The sequence below is a fragment of the Larimichthys crocea genome, chromosome II, assembly GCF_000972845.2.
Source record: "Larimichthys crocea isolate SSNF chromosome II, L_crocea_2.0, whole genome shotgun sequence".
Lineage (NCBI taxonomy): Eukaryota > Metazoa > Chordata > Actinopteri > Sciaenidae > Larimichthys > Larimichthys crocea.
In genome coordinates, this window is record NC_040012.1 from 2,464,959 (window position 1) to 2,487,274 (window position 22,316).

General features: G+C 41.7%; 1 protein-coding gene and 5 non-coding genes across 12 annotated transcripts in view; 1 reads left to right on the forward strand and 5 right to left on the reverse strand.

Annotated features, from left to right (window-relative positions):
• The window catches only part of LOC104935900 (contactin-associated protein-like 4), a 160,709-nt gene that overhangs the window by 115,752 nt on the left and 22,641 nt on the right, over positions 1 to 22,316 (forward strand). For all 7 annotated transcript variants that reach the window (XM_027291868.1, XM_027291863.1, XM_027291864.1 and 4 more), the window contains 7 exons: positions 9,199 to 9,305; positions 10,632 to 10,751; positions 11,411 to 11,611; positions 15,067 to 15,229; positions 17,387 to 17,514; positions 18,044 to 18,214; positions 21,304 to 21,522. In XM_027291868.1, the coding sequence (XP_027147669.1) occupies positions 9,199 to 9,305; positions 10,632 to 10,751; positions 11,411 to 11,611; positions 15,067 to 15,229; positions 17,387 to 17,514; positions 18,044 to 18,214; positions 21,304 to 21,522 (1,109 nt within the window). The remainder of the gene's footprint in view (positions 1 to 9,198; positions 9,306 to 10,631; positions 10,752 to 11,410; positions 11,612 to 15,066; positions 15,230 to 17,386; positions 17,515 to 18,043; positions 18,215 to 21,303; positions 21,523 to 22,316) is intronic.
• trnal-uaa (transfer RNA leucine (anticodon UAA)) lies at positions 337 to 419 on the reverse strand. Its single transcript has one exon. It is a non-coding gene; the product is annotated as a tRNA-Leu (tRNA).
• Positions 1,019 to 1,101, reverse strand: trnal-uaa (transfer RNA leucine (anticodon UAA)). The gene has a single exon. It is a non-coding gene; the product is annotated as a tRNA-Leu (tRNA).
• Positions 1,700 to 1,782, reverse strand: trnal-uaa (transfer RNA leucine (anticodon UAA)). Its single transcript has one exon. It is a non-coding gene; the product is annotated as a tRNA-Leu (tRNA).
• Positions 2,402 to 2,484, reverse strand: trnal-uaa (transfer RNA leucine (anticodon UAA)). The gene has a single exon. It is a non-coding gene; the product is annotated as a tRNA-Leu (tRNA).
• trnal-uaa (transfer RNA leucine (anticodon UAA)) lies at positions 5,000 to 5,082 on the reverse strand. The gene has a single exon. It is a non-coding gene; the product is annotated as a tRNA-Leu (tRNA).

Here is a 22,316-nt window from a genome sequence, read left to right on the forward strand (position 1 = left end):
TAAATGTTGTTTTCAGCCCAACAACCTAATCAAACTGGTTGATTTAAGAGAAACTCCAAAGTGCCATTTTGTAGGGGTTTTTTTTGTGTCTCTGGACACAAAAGAGCCTGAGCTTTAATTGTCAGACATCCTGAAGATTGTTACTGGGTGATGTACTAAAGGTGTAGCTGCATACCAGGAATGGGACTTAAACCCCATATGGACAAAAGAAAACAGAGAAGCATTGTCTAGAACAGCCACAATCAGCTCTGACATTGTGTCCAGAGAAATTAAGCTGTAAGGTTGTAGACGAAAGCAATGTTCAACAGTTTGTGGACAAACAAACAAACATATATCTACCAGGAGTGGGGTTTGAACCCACGTGGGCATTTGCCCATTGGATCTTAAGTCCAACGCCTTAACCACTCGGCCATCCTGGTGTTTGTCTCCTGTTCTTTCAATGCTACATAGCTGCCCAACAATGTAATAGAAACATGCCAGATTAACAGACACAGACCAGTCACCAGCGGAAACGCTTTGTTATGAATTTTTGGTCATTTAGGACTTTTGTTGTGAATACAGTCCCTAGACACACAGAGCCTGAGTTTCAGTTCCCAGACATCTGTTTTTGAAGCTTATTACTGGGTGATGTATTAAAGGTAGCTGTAGCTGCTATTTCCCTCAACATATGAGGAATTATCCTACTGTTGTGAAGACAACTCCCAGACACAACACCTCAATGTGGCAGAAAGCAACCTTCAGGACTCAATACACACAAGATATATCTACCAGGAGTGGGGTTTGAACCCATGTGGGTCTACCGTGGATCTTAGACTGGTCACCTGTTAAACACTGTGGACATCAGCTGTGTGTGGAGGAGTTAGAAAGTTTTAAGTGTCACTTAGGACTTTTTTGTGTATACCGTTCCTGGACACATGAAGCTCAAGGACAGCTGTTAACTCCTGAACATGGCAGAAAGCTTGCAGAGGTGAACATATGGATGTACATGACAGAGGGACACTCAATAAACACATTTATTTACCAGGAGTGGGGTTCGAACCCACGTGGACATTTGCCCATTGGATCTTAAGTCCAACGCCTTAACCACTCGGCCATCCTGGTGTTTGTCCCTTGTTCTTTCAATGCTCCAAAGTTGTCCAGCAATGTAATAGAAACTGGTTGCTTTAAAAGAGTGATATACATATATACATCCTGGTATTTGTCACCTGTTCTTTCAGTGCTGCATAGCTGCCCAGCAGAGTTTCAGTTCCCAGACATCTGTTTCTGAAGCTGTAGTTGCTATTTTCCTCAACATATGAGGAATTATCCTACTGTTGTGAAGACAACTCCCAGACACAACACCTCTATGTGGCAGAAAGCAACCTTCAGGTGCCTTATATATGTTCATGACAGAGGGACACTCAATACACACAAGATATATCTACCAGGAGTGGGGTTTGAACCCATGTGGGCATTTTGCCCATTGGATCTTACCTGGTCACCTGTTAAACACTGTGGACATCAGCTATGTGTGGAGGAGTTAGAAAGTTGGGTCACTTAGGACTTTTTTGTGAATACAGTTCCTGGACACATGAAGCTCAAGAGCCTGAGCTTCAATTGTCTAGAACAGCAATGGTTAACTCCTGAACATGGCAGAGAGCTTGCAGAGGTGAACATATGGATGTACATGACAGAGGGACACTCAATAAACACATTTATCTACCAGGAGTGGGGTTCGAACCCACGTGGGCTTTTGCCCATTGGATCTTAAGTCCAACGCCTTAACCACTCGGCCATCCTGGTGTTTGTCCCTTGTTCTTTCATTGCTCCAAAGTTGTCCAGCAATGTAATAGAAACTGGTTGCTTTAAAAGAGTGATATACATATATACATCCTGGTATTTGTCACCTGTTCTTTCAGTGCTGCATAGCTGCCCAGCAGAGTTTCAGTTCCCAGACATCTGTTTCTGAAGCTTATTACTGGGTGATGTATTAAAGGTAGCTGTAGCTGCTATTTCCCTCAACATATGAGGAATTATCCTACTGTTGTGAAGACAACTCCCAGACACAACACCTCAATGTGGCAGAAAGCAACCTTCAGGTGCCTTATAGATGTTCATGACAGAGGGATACTCAATACACACAAGATATATCTACCAGGAGTGGGGTTTGAACCCACGTGGGCATTTTGCCCATTGGGTCTTAGACTGGTCACATGTTAAACACTGTGGACATCAGCTATGTGTGGAGGAGTTAGAAAGTTTTAAGGGTCACTTAGGACTTTTTTGTGAATACAGTTCCTGGACACATGAAGCTCAAGAGCCTGAGCTTCAGTTCTCTAGAACAGCAATGGTTAACTCCTGAACATGGCAGAAAGCTTGCAGAGGTGAACATATGGATGTACACTCAATAAACACATTTATTTACCAGGAGTGGGGTTCGAACCCACGTGGGCATTTGCCCATTGGATCTTAAGTCCAACGCCTTAACCACTCGGCCATCCTGGTGCTTGCCTCGCAGATGCATTTGAAAAAGCTGGAGCGGGATTTGAACCTACGAAGACATGTATTCACTGAATTCATTGAGGTGAGGTTTGAACCCATGTGAGCACATGCCCATTGGATCTTGAAACACCAACACCTTGCCTACCCTAGTACTGGTTATAACACAGTACCTTACATTTGATCAATCAATGGCGTTCTGACATATAAAATAGATTTAATACCAGTGGAATGGAATTTGAACCTCACAGCGACACTAATAGCTGGAGTCATGTTCTGTCAGTCAGAAGTTTCTCGCTATTTTGTTGTTGTTGTTTTTTTTCCTGAGCTGCCTCGATTGTTTTCTATTATCCAGCTTCATAGGAGACACACCATTTGTGGAAGTGAAATGTAATTTTTCTTTTCTTTGATTTTTTGGCAGAGTAATTTACTTGTGAGGGCCAGCGCGGAGTATTGGGTCCAGGAAAACAAACACGCAAAGAATGAAACACGTGTGCTCTCTCTACAGTGTTTCCAATGAGGAATGTAGAATGAATGCTCGGTGGCTTGAAATAACGGATGACAACCCTGTTTTCAACACCACATGCAATAGACAGACGTATAAAGACACACAGAGCAAGAGAGGAGCAACAGTTCCTCGTTGTTGTGTGCCACAATTTCCATTTTAATTTCTGTAAGAGTCATTTATAGTCAAGAGAGTAAGTCATGTGGAGCCGAACCAATTGCCTGCTGTCTCAGTGTCACACTGAAAACACAGCGCAATTAAAACAGCAATTATAACAATTATAAACTCTCCTCTAGGCAACAACCAGCAGACGTGCACTCATATACAAACCTATATATAATTTAATATGAACACAGCTACACACACCATCCTCACCAGAGGAGGAGAATCTGCTCCAGTGGGTTTAGTTAAATGTCCGCCTGTTTCTACATTCATTAGATTATTATTCTGTTCCTGCACAGATCCGACTGCTCACTGGAACAGAACAAGAAAAGAATCATGGCTCCCGCTGTACTTCCCCCTCACCGAAACCCTGTTGATTAAATTTAGGCTCTATGGAATTTGAAGTTTAAAGTAAAATGGAGTTACAGACACACTCTGCTCTTACCTCAGAGCAGGATGTTACATCTGTATCAGTGTGTCTGTGAGCAAACTTAATAGCAGCGCAAGCCCCATTCAACGAGCACAGCGTCAAAGCAGCCATGCATTTAATAGACCTGACCCATCAGTCTTGTAGCAGGACTGGAACTGAATCAACACTCAGATCTAATTTACTTCAGTTCACCTTGCAAGCAACATGATCAAACAGTCAACAGAAGTCTGTCCATTTCCTGTAGAGGTAAACAACCAGGGGAAATGAGGGTAACAACAACCTTTTCAGCCATTCAAAGCTATCTGCTTCTCAGCATTTCCTCTGAAAAATGTCAAGGAAAAGAAATGTATGCTCTAAACTGAAGGGATCAATCCTGTTAATCATACAGGATGTTCTGAATGGCCCGGATAGCTCAACATGTTTATGTTTGTTTTCAGCCAATAGGTCGAAGCAATTGCCACGGAAGAAAATTTGTTATCCAGCTGAGTAACAAGAAAATGCCACACACACTCACACACAGAAAAACACATCAGCCTAATCATAGGATTTAACTTCACCTGCAATGACTCAGGATGTTCAGCAAATTGCTGTAAATGTTCGTAGTCGCTAGTAATTTAAAAAGCTGTAACTGCACTCTTGAGGGCCAAGCAAATAAATGATTCAAAGTGACGTTTAATGCTAATTTCCAGCTCTATATATTTTTATTTTATCTTTGCATGATTCAAAGTTCCAAGTCTAGTTAAACTAGTTAAAGACCGGTCCTGAGCAGAGTGACTGAGCATGTGGGTGGGTGCATCTCTGTATTTTGTAGGTGTAGTGTGCCTGGAGTAAAGAAATCGACACCTTAAAAAGCTTTTTGGCCATGTTTAATATGAACATCCAACACTTTAACATTATATGGGAAAATATAATAGGCTGCCTTTACCAAAAGTGGGATTTGAACCCACAAGAGCCTGTGGTTATTGCATCTTGAGTGCAATACCTTAACCACAGACAGTTTACACTAACAAGTTAACAGCATTAGTCGCTTGTTAAATACAACCTATGCCTACGTTTCCTTGACAAATTACCTCTTGACTGTGGAAGTCAATATATGCACACAAAGTGGACTGTCATCTACTACCAATAGTCAATCATAGTTTGAACTGTCTCTAACTTTAACCAGGTATATTTTATCTTGACATCAGGTTTACTTGATTTCCCAGCACATAGACCTGTGAAGATAACACTAAAGGTCACATTACACTTGTGTCCTACAAGTACTCAACATGCTATTCACTTCTACCGAGGTCTGAATATCCTTCTCATACTCATACTCTGCTTACAGCTATCGACTGATCTGATTCAGTGTTTACGTTATCACTTTTCAGGGTTGAGTGCACTGCACAAATACAGTACAGCTGCAAATACAAATACTAACACAATACCAGGAGTGGGGTTCGAACCCACGTGGGCAACTGCCCATTGGATCTTAAGTCCAACGCCTTAACCACTCGGCCATCCTGGTACTGGTCTGTGTCAAAGAGTGAAGCCTTCCTGCATGTGCTGTAGTTTGAAGTCTTTTGCTGTATTGCCCTCTTGAGGATGTGAAGCACATTCTGAGTTTGCTATGATTGCTGGGCTTTGTTGTCATTTGTAACCTTACCTTACCTTACTGTCCAGAAAAACATGGTTTGAGGGGAACGCCTTAACTTGGTCATTTTAAATTTGTAATTCCTCATGCAAACTTGCAACTAAATGTGACTTTAGAACCCACAGATGTTTGTTTGAGGCTTGAAATACACCAAATGTAATCATGCATGTGTTGTCACTTGAAGATCCTCAAAGTCAAACACGCTAGTTAGAAATTGGGCAAACACTTAAAAAATGAACCAAGCAGTGCGGTAATGCGAATTTCAAGTGAAAGCTAAGTGCTTTATCTGCAAGGCTCCAGCTTACTCTTAGATTAAAGCAGTGTAGAGATAAATGGAAGTAAAAAAAAAAATCACACTGTAGCAGGTTGGCAGACTGCTGAGTCAGGGCTTTTATCTAAATAAAAGGAAAGCTGCAGATTCTGTACAGTAATCTGTTTTCTCTTCAGTACTCCTGCCCGGGTTTGGCCAAACACACACTCAAACACTGTCACATTCATTTACATAAGTAAACCCCCTGTAAATGTGTGTGACAGTGTACAGTAACATGTATTTATGAATATAAAAACAGATTAAAAACACAACACGCGTGTACCGCCAGGCCTCGCAAACGTGTGTGTGTGTGTGTGTCTTTGTTTGTGTCAAACCTCCTGGAGGTGCCAGCCGGTCTTGCAACAGATGGAAAGCAACCAGTGAGGATAAAAACACTGTTACTCATCATCTCCTGCCGTCCTCTCTCTTGTCTTTTTCTCAGCAGAATGAGGTCACGTAATGTCTTTATGTATCTCAGCGGAGATACGCGGTACGTCACAGGCTGAGCTCTGTTATTTTAAAGTGTCGGTTTAACATATTTTATGACTTACCTCAAGTAAGCGGCCTCGCCATCGTTTTGGTTTTATGTGCACAGGTTTTGACATATCTGTCTCTGAGATTTCTATCACCATAAAATGGAGGTGAATGAGATTTTTTGTTTTCTCTCACACACCTCGACCTTAAACAGCTTTTACTGGAACTCCTTTCTTACCAAATAAATAGTTCCCAAGAAAACTATTGACACTGTGTTTAGTGGCTCATACAGAACTACTGTGAATATAATACAGTGTTATGTTATGTTCACCTCCAGATAAAAGTAATGAAGTGTAATGAAGTCTTTGTTGAAGCGGTTTTAGATGTAGATGACTGAACTCTATGGTCTTTTTGGAGGCGGCAGTTTGTGGTGCTGCTGTTGAATTATTTTCTGTTGTTCAGAGAAGTGTTAGTAATATTTAGACTGCCCTTATGGATACGACATGACACGATACGACATGACACGATACAATACGACATGACTTGATACGTCACGACACAATACGTCACGATACGACATGACACGATAGAATACGACACGATACAATACGTCATGACTTGATACGATATGATACGTCATGACTTGATACGACACGATGTGTCATGATACAATACGTCACGATACGATACAGCATGACACTATACGATACGACACGATACGACATGACTTGATAAAATACGGCATGACTTGATACGATACGACATGACTTGATACGATACGATACGACATGACTTGATACAATACGATACGACATGACTTGATACGTCACGATGCATCATGACACAATACGTCACGATACGATACGACATGACACAATACGATACGATATGACATGACACGATACGACACGATACGATACGATACGATACGACATGACTTGATACGACACGGTCATAGAAGTTTGTATTGACAAGGTTGATAAGCAATTACTCATAAATAAGAAATATATAGAAGAAAGTCATGAAGTCGTGCTGGTGTTAAAGAGTCTGACAGCTTTTGGACTCCTTCTTACATGGTGGTAGTAGCAGTCTGTTGCTGTTTAAGTCCCTCCACAGTTAGAGGAATTGTAACATCCTCCTCTCACTCCCTTCCTCTACGGAGTCTAGAGAACAACGCAGGTACAATGGTTAAAAAACGTGAATGTCAAGGGGAAAACTGCATTTCAAGGAGAGCAGTAACTAACAGATGACTGACATACTGCACTGTATATATGGTGTATAGAGAGTCGTGGTAACTGACATCTAATCTGATATGACCCACCTTTCTAGAAGAGTTAGCAATTTAGCTCACAGTTATTTTCAGTCCTTGTAGTTGTATTTTAGAGTTTTATTTGCCGACATCCACACATGCCAGAAGAGAATCAGGACTCACGAGTAGCTGATCCACTGAACAACGTGTTGTTATCCTTCAATCCTGCTGCAGCTTAGAGATATTTGCATAACCAGTTCCCTAAAATCTCTACCCAAACATCATAAACTAACACACGAAGGAACAGACTGCAGTTTCCTCCGAGCTCTTTCTGTGTATGTCCTTACTGACTTGGCATTTTCAGGTTGTTTCCTTCAGTTGTCACCTCTCGTCAAAGGTGGTACATCTTTTTGTGAGGAGGGCTTAGACAGTCTGAATCTTTCGGGCATTTATCCAGCGATGGTTTGTATGCAGTTGGCTTGTTCTCCTGCTCCTGCCTGCAAAGGTGCCAGCATTTCTCCTGCTGCCTGCCAGATACGTGCTGCTTTCCAATAATAACATATAATAATAACACTCGCTCTTTTATTAAAAAAATGACCCGAACATTGGCTTTCGTGAATGACACAGTTTCTCTCAGGGGATAGGAGTCATATATACGCATGTGTCTGGCAGGTCAATTTGTTTTTCATTTCTATATCCACATGCAGTATACTATAGATCATCGCCATGCAGAGAAAGACAAACGCAGCGTACAGTGCGACACTTCTTTGTCTTTCCCTATCTCTAATGTCACAGTGAGTGTCAGATAAATGCATCACTGCCTCCCTCCTTCAGTTCCCTCTCCTCCTCTCCGACACAGGACTGATGTCACGGTGGTTACAGCGGTGTAATATTTATCTATAAATATCACACAAAGCTTCGGTGAAGTCTCCTGGGAGCTGGAGTCATTTAAAGAGCTTTTTTTTTCTCTTCAGTCTGGCAGCACTTTAGAAGAGCAGCTCACTTCAATCAGAGAAGATCTGCCGCTGAGACGAAGTGAAAGGATGTTTTCTATTCAGCAGGAAACTTTTCCTTTTTATATGAAATGAAAGAGAAAAATCTGTGAAGTAAGTAAATAATTCTTTTGATCTCTCCGTGGGGAGGTGAAAGGTGTTTCAGATGAATATTCTCCAGAAGGCCTCGTTTCATTTCGCTTTAGGAAGCTGTTGTTTTATTATTCAAACCAATAAACCCCCACAACTTTACCTAAATACAAAGAAATCAGTATTACATATGAAAGACATTATATACACGTTGGGTTTACACTTGACACTCGAGACATTTTATCAGACTTCTGGAGATGCAAAAGTCTTCATACGACTTTTTAAAAATGTGCAGTTGGACTCTCAATGACCCGTAAACACACTTTAAAGTTCATAATAGCTGGAGTTCCCCTTTTAGGTTGTAATAAGGTCAGAAATACGGATTTATGTACTTGCCTAGATTACTCATTAATCTTTTAAATGACTTTTAGCACAGTATGGAGCACAGTGCGAGCCATAGTCTGGTTTCTGTTAGTGTTTTAATACTTTGGACTCGTGCAGTTAATCAGACAGCAGCTGTGGAAAAGATGAAATCTCTGGGGCAACAGAAGATTTTTAGTTTGCAACACAACGAATAGAGCAAACACTGAAATCTCTGTAAAGTCGTTATATGAATTCACTTTTTCAGAGCTCTAGTATCCAAGTGATTCTATAAAACATCTACAAAACTATTGCACGGATATATTGGAGGCTCACTGTTTATGTTTATGCTTTATGCAAAAGTGTGTCGGCCTTAAACAAACTAAACCCTCTGACTCGAAGTACAATAAAGTTGAGTTGTTAGCAGAATTTAAGCTGCCATACAAGCAGATGAATCAGCCACAGTCTTAACTTAGATGAGACTGAAGTGTCTTTTCCTGCCTCTCTTCTCTCAGGTGTTCTCCCAGTCGTTGTGAACACGGCGGACGCTGCAGTCAATCCTGGACCGTCTTCCACTGTAACTGCTCTGACAGCGGCTACAGTGGAGCGACCTGCCACAGCTGTAAGTCACCTGTCAGTCAAACATCAGCACATGAAAGACAGACAGACAGACAGACAGACCAGGAGAGAGGTGTGACGGACAGATGAAATTCAAACAGGTGTCAGACAGAATAATGATTTTTTTTTCCCTCTCTTCAATAATTTAAGTTCAGATAAAAAGAGTTGAAAGATCCTGTTGTACAAACTCATTAAAACATTTTATTCCCACTAAACAAAGATAATAAAATTCCAGTTCATTTGTGTTGTTGCACATTTGAAATAGCCTCATACATAATTCACTGATGTAATGAAACCGAAAACATTTACGACCAAACAGAATTATCGTAGTTCAGTTTAGTAGTAATGTTTTGGATTAAATGAAGAGAATATATACGTATAATAAGTATTATTAATGCTCTGTATGTATGATAGTGTGTGTTTGCACTGCAGCCTCTGCATGTTTGGGATCATTTCAGTTCTTTACGACCTGGATCTTGTTTTTATAGTTATGACCATTGGGGTTATTCCATTTGGAAATTTCAGTTTTAGCAAGCTGTTACCAGATCTGAGTAATCACTTTGGTTAGTGCCACATTAACATAACGACTAGAAACAATGTCCAAAACTAAGGAAATAAAACAAATATTTTCATAAACTGTAATCAGCCGCGTCTGTGAGCTTCATTTGATCAATGGACGTCATTACAAGATTATAAATCCTGTTTGCATGTGAGGCTGTAATGAGACTGCAGCAGAGAGGTGAGCCTTTGCCGATTTCTGGCTTTCTTCACCGATTCCCTCGAGGCAAATCCTCGAGACTGAAAGAGGAGAGTCTTCCACGCGTTTCACCTCTGGTCTCGTTTTTTATTGCTGGATGTTTCTGTGAAAACCTTTTTCCTAACCACACTGAGGGAACGTGATGAATAAAAGGCCGTTGGCTGCAGAGAAGAGGAGAGATAAACAGGTGGGCAGAGTGTGGGAACCTTTAGATATGGATTTGACCCCATTCTTTGACTGCAGAGGATGCACCGGTGTGTGTGTGTGAGGCAGGGAGAGGAGGAAGAAGATGCAGGTTGATAAAGGTCAGAAGTTGAATTTATTGAGAGTTTGTCCTCCCATCAGTCATCAGCGTCCTCTCCGGCTGGATTCATCTGCACTTTATGTGACGCTGCTGCAGAAATAAAACTCGAGATGATTGTCTTCACTCTGGTCATGAGATACATACGTATGAAGCAGGTACCCATAATCCTCCCCAGGGTGTGATCTTTATCCCGTCACACTCGGCTGATGTGTTGATGTTGATGCTGATGTGATCCATGCTGGAGCTGATCTCATTATTTCTCCTCCCAGCTGTGTACGAACAGTCCTGCGAGGCGTACAAACACAACGGCAACACGTCGGGACACTTTTATATCGACGTGGACGGCAGCGGACCAATCAAACCGCAGCTGGTCTACTGCAACATGACAGGTGAAACACACACACACACACACACACACAAACTTTCACTCCTTCTCTTCCTCTGATCATCACTCAACATTTAAGATTAACATTCACGTAATTATGAAGGATGATGCTCCTCTCGTCACGCTCTGATGCACTTCATCTTCCGCCCCTCTTTCTCTATTTTTCTTTTGTGTCATGTCATTTGTTTAAATATGAATAATGATGGCACACTTCCTCTCTTTATGTCTCGCTGCTTCGTATTATACACGTGTATCTCTGTATCTGTCACTGTGTGTCTGTCTCTTAAGTTCAAGCTTTTTTTTCTTTTTTTCCGCTGAGTTAGACGAGAAGATTGATGCCACTTTCATCTCCGTCCTCTAAATATGGAGCTCGAGCTGTGAGGAAATCAGCTTAGCATATCATAAAGACTCTCTCTCCAAAGTTATATCTCATCCACACAAAAACTGAAATATAAAAGTGGCAGAGTGTGGTCATGTGTTTCAGTTTTGTGCAAATATACTGTATATATTTATATATATATATAATATAATCTGTTAATTATTAAGTGTGCTGGTTGGTTACAAAATCATTCTAAGAGTGCCGGAGCAGCAAAGGTGAGATATAAGATGTCTGTAGATGTGATGCACAGATGCAATCATCAGTATCTGTCTGTCTCCCACCAGAGGAGAACACGTGGATGGTGATCCAGCACAACAACACAGAGCTCACAAGACTGCGACCGTCTCCGGGTGGAAACCAACATTCGGTCCACTTCGATTACTCGACCGAAGAGGAGCAGCTGTTGGCCGCCATCAGCCAATCGGAGCACTGCGAACAGGAGCTGTCCTACCAGTGCAGGAAGTCCCGCCTCCTCAACACTCCAGGTAAAGGCTGTTCAGAGCTTAGCATGAAGACTGGAAACAGATAAACAGCTACACTGGCTGGTCACCAGCACATCGTGTCTCAGAAACTTTCCTGTACATTATACGCTTTATGTGCCAGATTATTTCTTGGCTGGGACTCGTAACTTCCTGAAGTGTCTGCTGTTTGCATGACAACCGCCCAGAGCCAAGATACAGTCAATAAATAATCAGTAGTGTCAATATATCATGTTAATTAGTGAGTTTTAGAGGTGCTGACAGGTGATTTTACTGTTGGACAGAGCCAGGCTAGTGTGCTGCTCACTGTCACTTTATATCGAATGGACGGAAATGTGAGTGGGATCAATCTTTCTATTTAACCATGTGCCAAAAAAGCAAATAAGAATATTTCTTAAGCTCTCTTCCTGAAGCCTGTTGGTTATTGGCTGTTAATGATTCTTAATTTGGTCACTGACTCTATGACAAAATACAGAATAGGACTCAACTGTATCAGTAACTTGAATCATGTGCTCTGTTGAGCTGTATGTTTGTTATTATGCTTTAATAATTAAAAAGTAGATCTCACTTTTTAAAAATCCGATCTAATCTTAATGCTTTTAATCTTTTAATCTCATCTCGTGGAGAGCGCTCTTGTACTTCATTTCCTCTCTTTTCGCTCAACACCCCTCGAGTGCACGTTTAAATAAGGAAAGACTGTAAACAAGAACCCTTCAGTTCTTAATGGACTTGTTGAGTTAAATAAAAGTTAATGAGAGTGTGCTCAGGCGGACTTTCTTTATCTGTGGACACGTTTTCCAGACCAGACAGAAGAAAAATCATTACGCTCTCTGCAAACATATTGAGGTTTTTTCTTTTTCACAAATGATTCAGACAAATTGATTGTTCAGGATTAGTTTGATAGCTCCTCCCGGAATGAGTATTGAGTTAGATCAGTGTTTTCTTTGTTCAGGCGTGTCTTCTTCTGCCTGTATTGACTCCGAAGTGGAGAAACTTCATTGAATTTGTCTCGTAGCAGTTAATAGAACAGCTTACATGTTCATACAAGTCCATATACAAGAAAAACATCAAGCATCATTGAGTCTAAAGAGACACTAATACACACTAATACCGGTCACTTTGTCCAGGCTGATGCCAACAACTATTTGATGGATTGCAATCAGATTTTGTATTTCATGGTGCCCAGAGGATGAATCTTACTAACTTTAGTTTGACTTTTTCTTTTTTGTGCCATCATGTGGTTGACATTTGTGGTTGGAGTGGATTGGATGGATTGCCATGTACAACTACAGTTGTTGCTTTTCTACCATTTTCACTGTACAGCTCACTACATGGTCTTTGTAGTTCTATGTGAGAGAGAAACTCTGAAGATGTGTCCGTCAATAGTTGATTGATAACTCTTGATAACTCACAATCAGTAGCATACTTGATAAATGACTTGTTAAGTAACTGAGGGAATTTTTAACCTGGTCTCTACTTTCTCATGTTTTGTGCCTGCACAATCAATGTACGTCCACTAAGAGTGCTGATATTATAAATGACAACATCATGGAAAGGATCCCTGCACAGATCGACCTTTTGTGAAAGAGTAAGCAGCAGTTAAATCACTGCGTTCAAAGTCAACGTTCACTGTTCCAACATTTACCAATTCTACTTTGGTGGAAATAAATCCTTAATTTGCCAAGTTAGACGTGAAAATATCGGGAGAGGAGCGAGAGGGAAGTCAGGCAGCAGAGAAACAATATGCAGAGACTAATTGAGTGAAAAATCTTCACGTCTAACTCGATGAGTTAAGAGTTTTTGCGCCATCTACTGGTGTTACTGTCAGTGAAGTCTGATGGCTTTCAACTCGGCAATATAACAGCTGTTTCTAGTTCAACAAAAAGGATCCTACTTTTCCAAAAAGTTTATGTAGGAAACATCTCCATAATAACAATCTGAGCCAGTCAATGACAGTCAATGCCAGTGTGCTGTGCTAATTGCGATCAGATGCAGCCCTCTTGCTCACTACTGGACCAGTTCAAGAATTGTGGTCATCAAAAATATGGTCCAAGTTGAAAAATACCCCTAAAAATACCCTTTAACAAGTCATTTATAAAGGATGCCAGTTTTCCTGCGGACATCCACACAACTATCGATTGCAAGGACACATCTTCAAAGTTTTTCTCTCCCCTGGAACTACAAAGACTATATAAGAGAGAAATCTGAGAGGTGAAGGAACTTTTTTGGGGCGGGCGAGTAATAAAATGATGAATGAAAATACTGAAAGTGGAAGAAAGGGAAGATAAATAGAAGTTCCATTATAAACTCCCTGCTGCTCTCCGGGAAAATAAAGAAGTGCTGACTCAACAGAGACCTTTCCAATCATCCTCTCTCACTCCTCTCCACCTACACACTCTTAGAGTGTGAAATACATTTTTCACTGTATACTATCATCGCCCTCCATCCAAAAACAATATATTCAGTTTTAGGGGTATGGAGCTGGCAAACATCCCTCCGCTTCAAACAGTGGATTCATCTTGGGACGCTGGTAGGTCCATTCAGCACTCCACTATTTTCTCACAGTCCAATTCATTTTAGGACACAATAAGGCAGTTTCTTACAGTATATCCAAGGAGAGTGCAATTTTTGTATCCTGCAAGCATCTTTTGGTTGATTGTGAGCGGGGCCAAGAGGCTGCACTTCTGTGCAGTTTTGTGAGTGCAGTGGTCTTTTAAAGTTTCGACCAGTTACTTTTTGTAAACTCATAAAAGTTACCAGAAACACTCAATAAAATGACTTGAAAGGGGGTCGGTAACACGAACAATTGATGGAGCCATTCAATAAGCTTTGTTTTTCTGGCTTACAATCTCTGAGAAAAAAAAAGTTTGTGAAGCTTTCTCTGTCTATAATCAACTTTTCTTCCATTTTCCTGAGACGAAAATCTGCCGCTGAAACAAAATCACATCAGGCAGGAAACGCTGAAATTTGATTATCCATAAATAATTTAGCCGAGGTTTACCGTAGCTTCCAGGTTTGTAGGAAAGAACTGGACGTGTTGTGACAGGATATGTGAGATGGTTAGTGTTGTTGTTAAAGTAGACTGAATGAGAAGAAACAATAGAACATTGCTGGACGTGTTCAGAGGAGATAACTTTTTATTTCACTGATTAACCGACTTTAACGATGCTGGCACTCGCTCACTCTCATTCACTGTCTATGTCACTCGGCCACTGCTCGCTCTCTCAGATCATCTTACACAAACCAAATTAACCAAACCAAATTAAGTTTCAGAGTTTAGTCCATGAATCCACCTGGATAGTCTCAGTTTCAGAGACATCTCAGGCTGACTGTGGAGGGTTTGACTGGTCTGAATGGCCACAGCGTGATGTTGGGCTGCGTTTTTTCGAAAGTTGGATCCTGCTCAACTTCTCCACCGCTGGATTCTGTCTGAATGTACTGAATGTGTGTTTGCGTTTCAGAGGGCTCTCCGTTCAGCTGGTGGCTCGGTGGTCCTGGTGCCGGTCGCGTCCAGACTTACTGGGGTGGATCTCAGCCTGGCAGCCAGCAGTGTGCCTGCGGCCTGCAGGGCGACTGTGTGGACCCACAACACTACTGCAACTGTGACGCCGACCGCATGGAGTGGTACTGAACTTTAGAAATATATAAACAAGATTATTATGACTGTTCAAACAAAGATTAGTCCTAATGAACCTTTATTTAGGCAAATTTCCATTTCCCTGTGTGTGCTGCTACCTGATTAACCTGACACACGACTGTGAGCTGATTTCCAGCCCCCATGTGTGCATAATTATCAGCATTAGAGTTTAATTTATTAACACCTAATGGACTGCAACTTAATTAAAAGTGCACTATGTCATCACCTTTATGGCAAAGTTATCTACAACAATTTCACAAAGATAAATTCCATTAATCAGCCACACTTGAACGGTCTGAGCCTACCTGTCAACACAAAAATAAAGACATAAATAAACCAAACTCTGATCTTTGCTCAAGCGCTGATTAGAGATGAAGCAGCAGGATAGCTGTTCATTTGGCAGCATGAGTGGCCAGATGAGATCAGAGGAAACCAAAGCCACGCACAGTTTCCACCTCCAACCAGGCTCCCTTCTTCACTCGGCCGCAACCTCAGAGAGTCATCTTTGACGATAACCTTTCCTTTGAACAACACATTAAATCACCAGAGCTGCCTTCCTCCACCTTAAAAACATAGCCTGAGAAACCCTCATCCACCTCTTTCATCACCTTCAGAATAGACTAGTGCAACAGCATCCACTAAGGCACACCATCCAAAACCTCTGCTGCTCACAAGCTCACCCACACCTGCACCCAAAGCCCTTCAGAACCTCCTACCTCGCAGACCACCGCCACACTCCATCTCCTCTGATGCAAACCTCTTGACCTCAGCACCCAGGACCTGGGGTGACAGCGCCTACTCGGTTGCTGCCCCCCTCTCCACAAACACATCCACGCACTGACCTACCCACCTTCAAACAAAAAACACACCTTTGAAAATAGCTTTTAATGTTTAGATTGCACATTAACTTGATGAATGCTTTTTATTGTATCGTCCTCTTCACACTTCAGTGAATGTCAACAACTGACGCATGCGAAAAATACGCTTAATTTCCTTCGTTCTGCCGTCCAAAACTGTCAGACTGTTCCATGCTGACGCTGTTTTTTACAGACCATTCATCAGACCCTCAGCGTGCTGTGAGAATACGCCACTCATTTCCAGTCCTGGAAAAATTCCCGCCTGACAGCGAGATTGACATGTAGATTACAAGAAGTGCATAAAGCCGAACATGGGTGTAAATGGACAGAGCTGCTCACTCAGCTGTCTGGACTCAGTGCCTCTTTTGGAAAATAGCTGTCACTGGAATTGGCGTAGATGGAGTGTTGAGTGTCAGGACGGCTGCGATACGATCTGGCTCTGCATTAAAGTGTCTTCCTTAAAAATTCTTCAAAGACAGCACTGTTGTAACATGATCCAAAAAAATCAGTATTAATGTCAAAGGTGGTAATCCAACTGAAGCTTCTTTATCTTTTTGTTCTTAGATTATTTATAATAATTTATCTTCTAATCCCTCTTCTTCTACTGCTTCTGTTTTTATTCCTTCTCTTCCTGTCATTTGTTCTTTTTCCATGTTTTCTTCTTCTGCAATCATTCTCTCTCATCTTTCTATTCCTTCTCCTCCTCCTCCTTCTCCACTGTCTGGTCTGTGTTTTCATCTCTTTCCATTTCTCTCTTACTCTTTCCCTTTCCATCTCTTCATCTGGAGCTGTGCTCCTCTTTCCTTTGTGCCTTCATCTGTTCATGTCGTCGTCCTCCTCCTCATTATTTATCCCCTTCTTGTTTCATCTTTTCTCCTCCTTCTTCATCTTCTTCTTTTAAATCTTCTTTTTACTTGTTTCTGTTACTTTTTACTCCTCCTCCTCTCCATCACCTCCTATTCCTCCTTTTTTTCATCATCTCTAACCTCCTCCCCATCTTTTTCCTCTTCCTCCTCTTTTCATCTCTCTGCCTTGACATTGCATCTTGATCTGTTTCCTCACCTTCTTTTTTCACCTCTGCTTTTCCGTTCCTTCTTCCGCATCTCTTCCCGTGTCACCCTTCTTCTCTCGTCTTTCCCATTCTTTCTTCATCTCTAATTCTTCTTTTAATTATTTCTCTGTCTCTCTTTACTCTTTACTCTTCCTCATTTCCATCACCTCCCATTCTTCCTTTTTCCATCATCTCTAACTTCCTCCACTGAATCTTCTTCTCTTCCTCCTCCTCAGGACCGAAGACTCGGGCATGCTCACCCACAAAGAGAGCCTCCCTGTCAAGTCTCTGGTACTGGGAGACATCCAGAGGCCGGGGTCAGAGGCCGCCTACAGGGTGGGACCCCTCAGTTGTCATGGAGACAGTAAGTCCAACACTGGTTGCCTGGTTACACGTGATGGAGAGACGACAAAAAAATACTGTCACCTCTTTCCTGTTCTGATGTTGTTGTGTTTATTGAAGCAGCAAAGTGAAACCAGAAACTCTTGTTGGTATGGATATCCAAGATTAGGGCTTTAACATTTTTATTCCACCTCCTAATTATGTGATAGATCCATTCTAGTGAGTACGCTACCTCAACATCTAGAAGCTAATTATCATTAGCAGAACATATTTCCTTTTAAGTTTTCACACTCTCATATTTGCCTCTCATTAAACGCATTACAAGGTAAATCAAAGTAGCATTTTCATCCTTCAATTATTTGTAATTACAGCCGTTCTGTATCGACCCATGCAGATAGATAAATAAATGTTAGGCATGATTAATCAAACAGACCGTGTAACAGAACTCATGCCCTCGTGAAAGCTCATTAGCCAAACGCGTTGCCTCGTTTGTTTGCTACGTGATTTCCATTTAAAGATCTCCACAGTGAGTTTTCTTTGTGTTTTCTCAGAGAACTTCTGGAACGCTGCGTTTTTCGACAAGGAGACGTCGTACCTCCACTTTCCCACCTTCCACGGAGAGCTGAGCGCGGACATCTCCTTCCTGTTTAAAACCACGGCCTCGTCCGGCGTGTTCCTGGAAAACCTGGGCATCAAAGACTTCATCCGGATCGAGCTGAGCTGTGAGTAGGAGGCTGAAGGGTGAAGATTTAATCCGGATTAGAGTGATGTGCGAGTGAAACCTGGAAGTCAAAGTCTTAATCTGGATCTGTGTAAAACCCAGAGGTTACAGACGTAATCTGTATAAAAACTCCTCTGGAGGGAAAATATTATTTTAGGTTGAACTCAGCTGTCTTGACCTTCCTGTCGTGACTTTAATACAAAGTTTAAGAGCTTAGTCTCTCCAGTTTTCGGCATGAATCAGCCAGCACTTGAACATTACACCCAAAAAACCATGAGCACTAATCTGCTGCTGTGACAGCTTCCACTCCTCTAAGAAGTGAGGTTGGCTGCTTATGTTGGGTGTTATGGTGTCGGACGGGGTTGAGGTCGAGATCTTCAACATAAAACTGGTATAGACACTTTTCATGGAGCTGGATTTGTGAATGGGGGCACTGTCATGTTGAAACAGAAGAGGATCTTCCCCGAATTGTTGCCACCGAGTTGGAAACACACTGATATCTAGCACTAAAGCACCTGGAAACTTGTTTTTACAGATTGAATGAGTAATAATTTGATTGAATGATTTCGTTTAACACCCTCAGATCTCATTTAAGAAGAGTTAACACTCGAAAACTCAACGTATCTGCTTCATCAGGACTTAAATGGTGTGGTATGATCAGATTTAACAAGGATGGCAACACAAGCAAACAACTTTCTGACTCATTACATTCCTGATTGATAAATATGTTGTATGTATTTCCTTTGAGATTGGCACAGTCTGTGTAAAACATTCATATAGTGTGTTTAATGTCATTCAATCTTTAATCCTACCTTAACTTCAGTGTGATAATATAAAAGGGTTTTCTTTTTCGCTGTGCACTACCAGCAGCACACAGATAGAGATTAACTGGTGAACACAGGGAAGCACTTAGCAGCTAAAGACAGATATTTCCCTCAGGAGTTGGTAGAGACCAAAAACGGATTTAATCGGGGGTTAATATTGGACTCATTGATTTGTCAGGTGGACAGAAACAGGACTCCTAATTAATGATAATGTATGTCCCTCCTGCTCATGAGGGACATACGGAGGCCCAGGGGGAACATTTTCACTGCTGGCTACACTAGATTAGCATGAAGACGGATCGGTAGGGAAAACAACTGGACCTGTACTTAAAAAGTAGAAACACATTAATAAACAAGTCGTATCTTTAACCTGAACAGAGAAAGGACGCCGGTCTGAAACGGCTGCACTGACAGCAGAAGTTTATTTTGCTTTGCTTCAAGGATGCTGTAGAGAATGAAAACACAAAGATAAATTATTCTTTACTTCGCTTTAAGTTTCTGTTTTTATAGCTTGAACTATATTTTCTGCTCAACTTTTTAGCCATAGCCCACAGTGTCCATCATTTAGAGGATGACAGCAGTGACCAAGAAGGTGTTTTTTTACTTTATGTGTACGACAGCTTTGTGCTTTTCCACCTTTACGGGCCTCATTGGTGTGTTGTCATTTAGAATATGGCAGAGATAGAGCGTGTTCTTTATGCTTTTGGACGTCTTGCATCATTTTTGAAGCAGTCATCAGTCCTGCGTGGTTGCCTTTTGAAGCACGATCAGTCCGCTGACTAGTTTTGCTGTTTCAGTTTGCAGTTTTTGTTTTGTGCATTTTGCATTTTGGTGGAAATGGGATTTGAAGAGACACAAACCCACAACCTAATACAGACACTGCTGCTGCACCAACAGCCCCTCTCTCTCCTCGGGGGAAATCATTGTCTAGTGTGGTTGTTTCAGTTCTGAATACCGCTGCTCTGTAGCCGGCTTCCTCGGATCACTCTGTAACGCTGAGGATGGGCCTGACAACAATTTCTAAATGAAGTTACAGCACAGTGCTGGGATATTGTTTCATCGTGTTCCTCAGCTCGCAGAGTAATACATCTTCTCCTTCCAAAACATAAAGGATGAGGGATGAGACACATGCTCTCCAAAATCGGAATGAACACGATAGGAATTTTGTGACCACTCGAAAGGGGCAACTTCTGGAATCTGCTACAGAAGTAAGAAAACCTCATTCAACATCTTAACGTCGCTTATTACTGAAAATCCAACCAAACCAATCCTTTTTCCACAGTATGTCATGTCCGTGTCCAGATAAGGACTGGTGCTGTCTCCAGTTAATATTTAAGTTTTTCAGCTGCCCTTGAACATCATTTCCCATAAGGCCCAGACGTTCACAGACTAAATATCGAGGCGAATCCATGGACGAGTCGAGAGGATGAGTTTATCTAAAATATGTCTGCAGCAGCAGCACAGAGGACCGAAGGACAGAAGTCAGCCAGCAGATATCCGGGCCAAGACTTCCTCTTTCACACACTGATCATTGTTTACTGTCCGATAAGAAACTTTCCAAGAATGGAGTTTGAGTTCAGAGACGACGTCTATGAATGGATTGTTTCACTAGATCATTTTTAAAAAGCTAAATTGTTGTCAGCTGACAGCCAGCCATTGAGATCTTGGATCTCGTTTGGTCTCCACGCAGATTTATGCATGCAACCAAAGCCTGCTCCAGTGTGATTGGTCAGTACTACTCAGACAGACTCTGCATTCATATGCAGATGTCAGATTTATAGAGATTAGGCTGGTAACACCCGATCAAGTAAAGAAAAATAAAAATAAATGTCCTCTGCTCAGTCAAAATACAGTAAATTTGGGCAAAGAGTTCAGGTGGAGCTGTGGATGGACGAACAAAGATGACAGCTGTTAACAAAACATAGATTTCAGATTGGAATTTATTAATTTACATGCAAAGGCCACAATTAGTGGAGAGTGCGAGTTATTACGACCATGATGTCTAAAATATGAACTATATTTCCAGAGAGATGGTGGCATAATATCTGAGTCACTTTAATACAGTTGTAGATTTTTCGTGGTCACTGTCTCAGTATTGCTAAGGCAGAGCGAGGCTTTACTCATTGGATCCTGACTCACACCTCCTGTTCTGTCGATTCATCTCTTTCTATTTCCTTCCTCATTGTTGCCATCCTCTCCATAAATCATACCTTTACCTCTCCACCTCCCCGTCTCATCTGTCTCCTCTCCCCCTCCCTCCTGTCAGCTTCCACTCAGGTGGTTTTCTCCTTCGATGTGGGTAACGGGCCGCTGGAGGTCCGCGTGGAATCGAGCGCCCCGCTGAACGACAACCGGTGGCACCGAGTCCAAGCCGAGCGGAACATCAAGGAGGCGACGCTTCGATTGGATGAGCTTCCGGCCGCCACGCAGGAAGCTCCCGCTGACGGACACTTCCACCTGCAGCTCAACAGCCAGCTATTCATAGGTGAGGAGGAGATACGTGTGGACAGGGAACAGTTCCCTCATTAGTAGCTGCACGGTGTGTTTAATTTATTTGACACACAGGCACTTCTTATACAGTACATCTTATACAATATCCTCCTTTATCTCCACTTTATTAAGTGATTTTCTGTCTGTGTTATTACGTGTCCACATGTGACAGATGTTCATCACAGTAGTTTGCTATTGTTTGGCATATGGCATGTATTTGTGATTGATGCACAAGCAATTCAGGCAGCAGCATTGCTGTTATGCAAGCTTTATGCATAACAATTAAGTCATGTTAAGTTAAATACCAATTAGCAGTATGGGCCAGCTCTGACTGTCACTGCACAGGAAGATAGTTGCATGCACGTCTGGTCCTATTTTTGCATCCACGTTCAGGATAACAGATAAAAGACAGAATTCTCACACATTATGATCCTACAGAGTGTTCATCAGACAAGTGGTCAAATGACTGTACTGTATATCGGCAACAAAGTGATTACATCCTGCTGATTTTATACAAAAAATATATAAAAAGTTGCAACTTTTCACAGATGTTGTGTGTTAACAGCTATTTTCCAACTCCTGTAGTTGTAGTTGTTACAAAAAAGACTCATTTATCATTTATCAACAGGGGTTCTGAAACTCTCCCTCCACAGCTGAACCTACCAGGGAAGTAGAAAAACATAGTACAGGATGTGATCTTTAAGATGTGTATCTGTATCTGCAGAAAACTTGTTGTACGATATCAGCTGTATTGGATGAAAAAGGTGCTGAGTCTGCACATGCACCGCT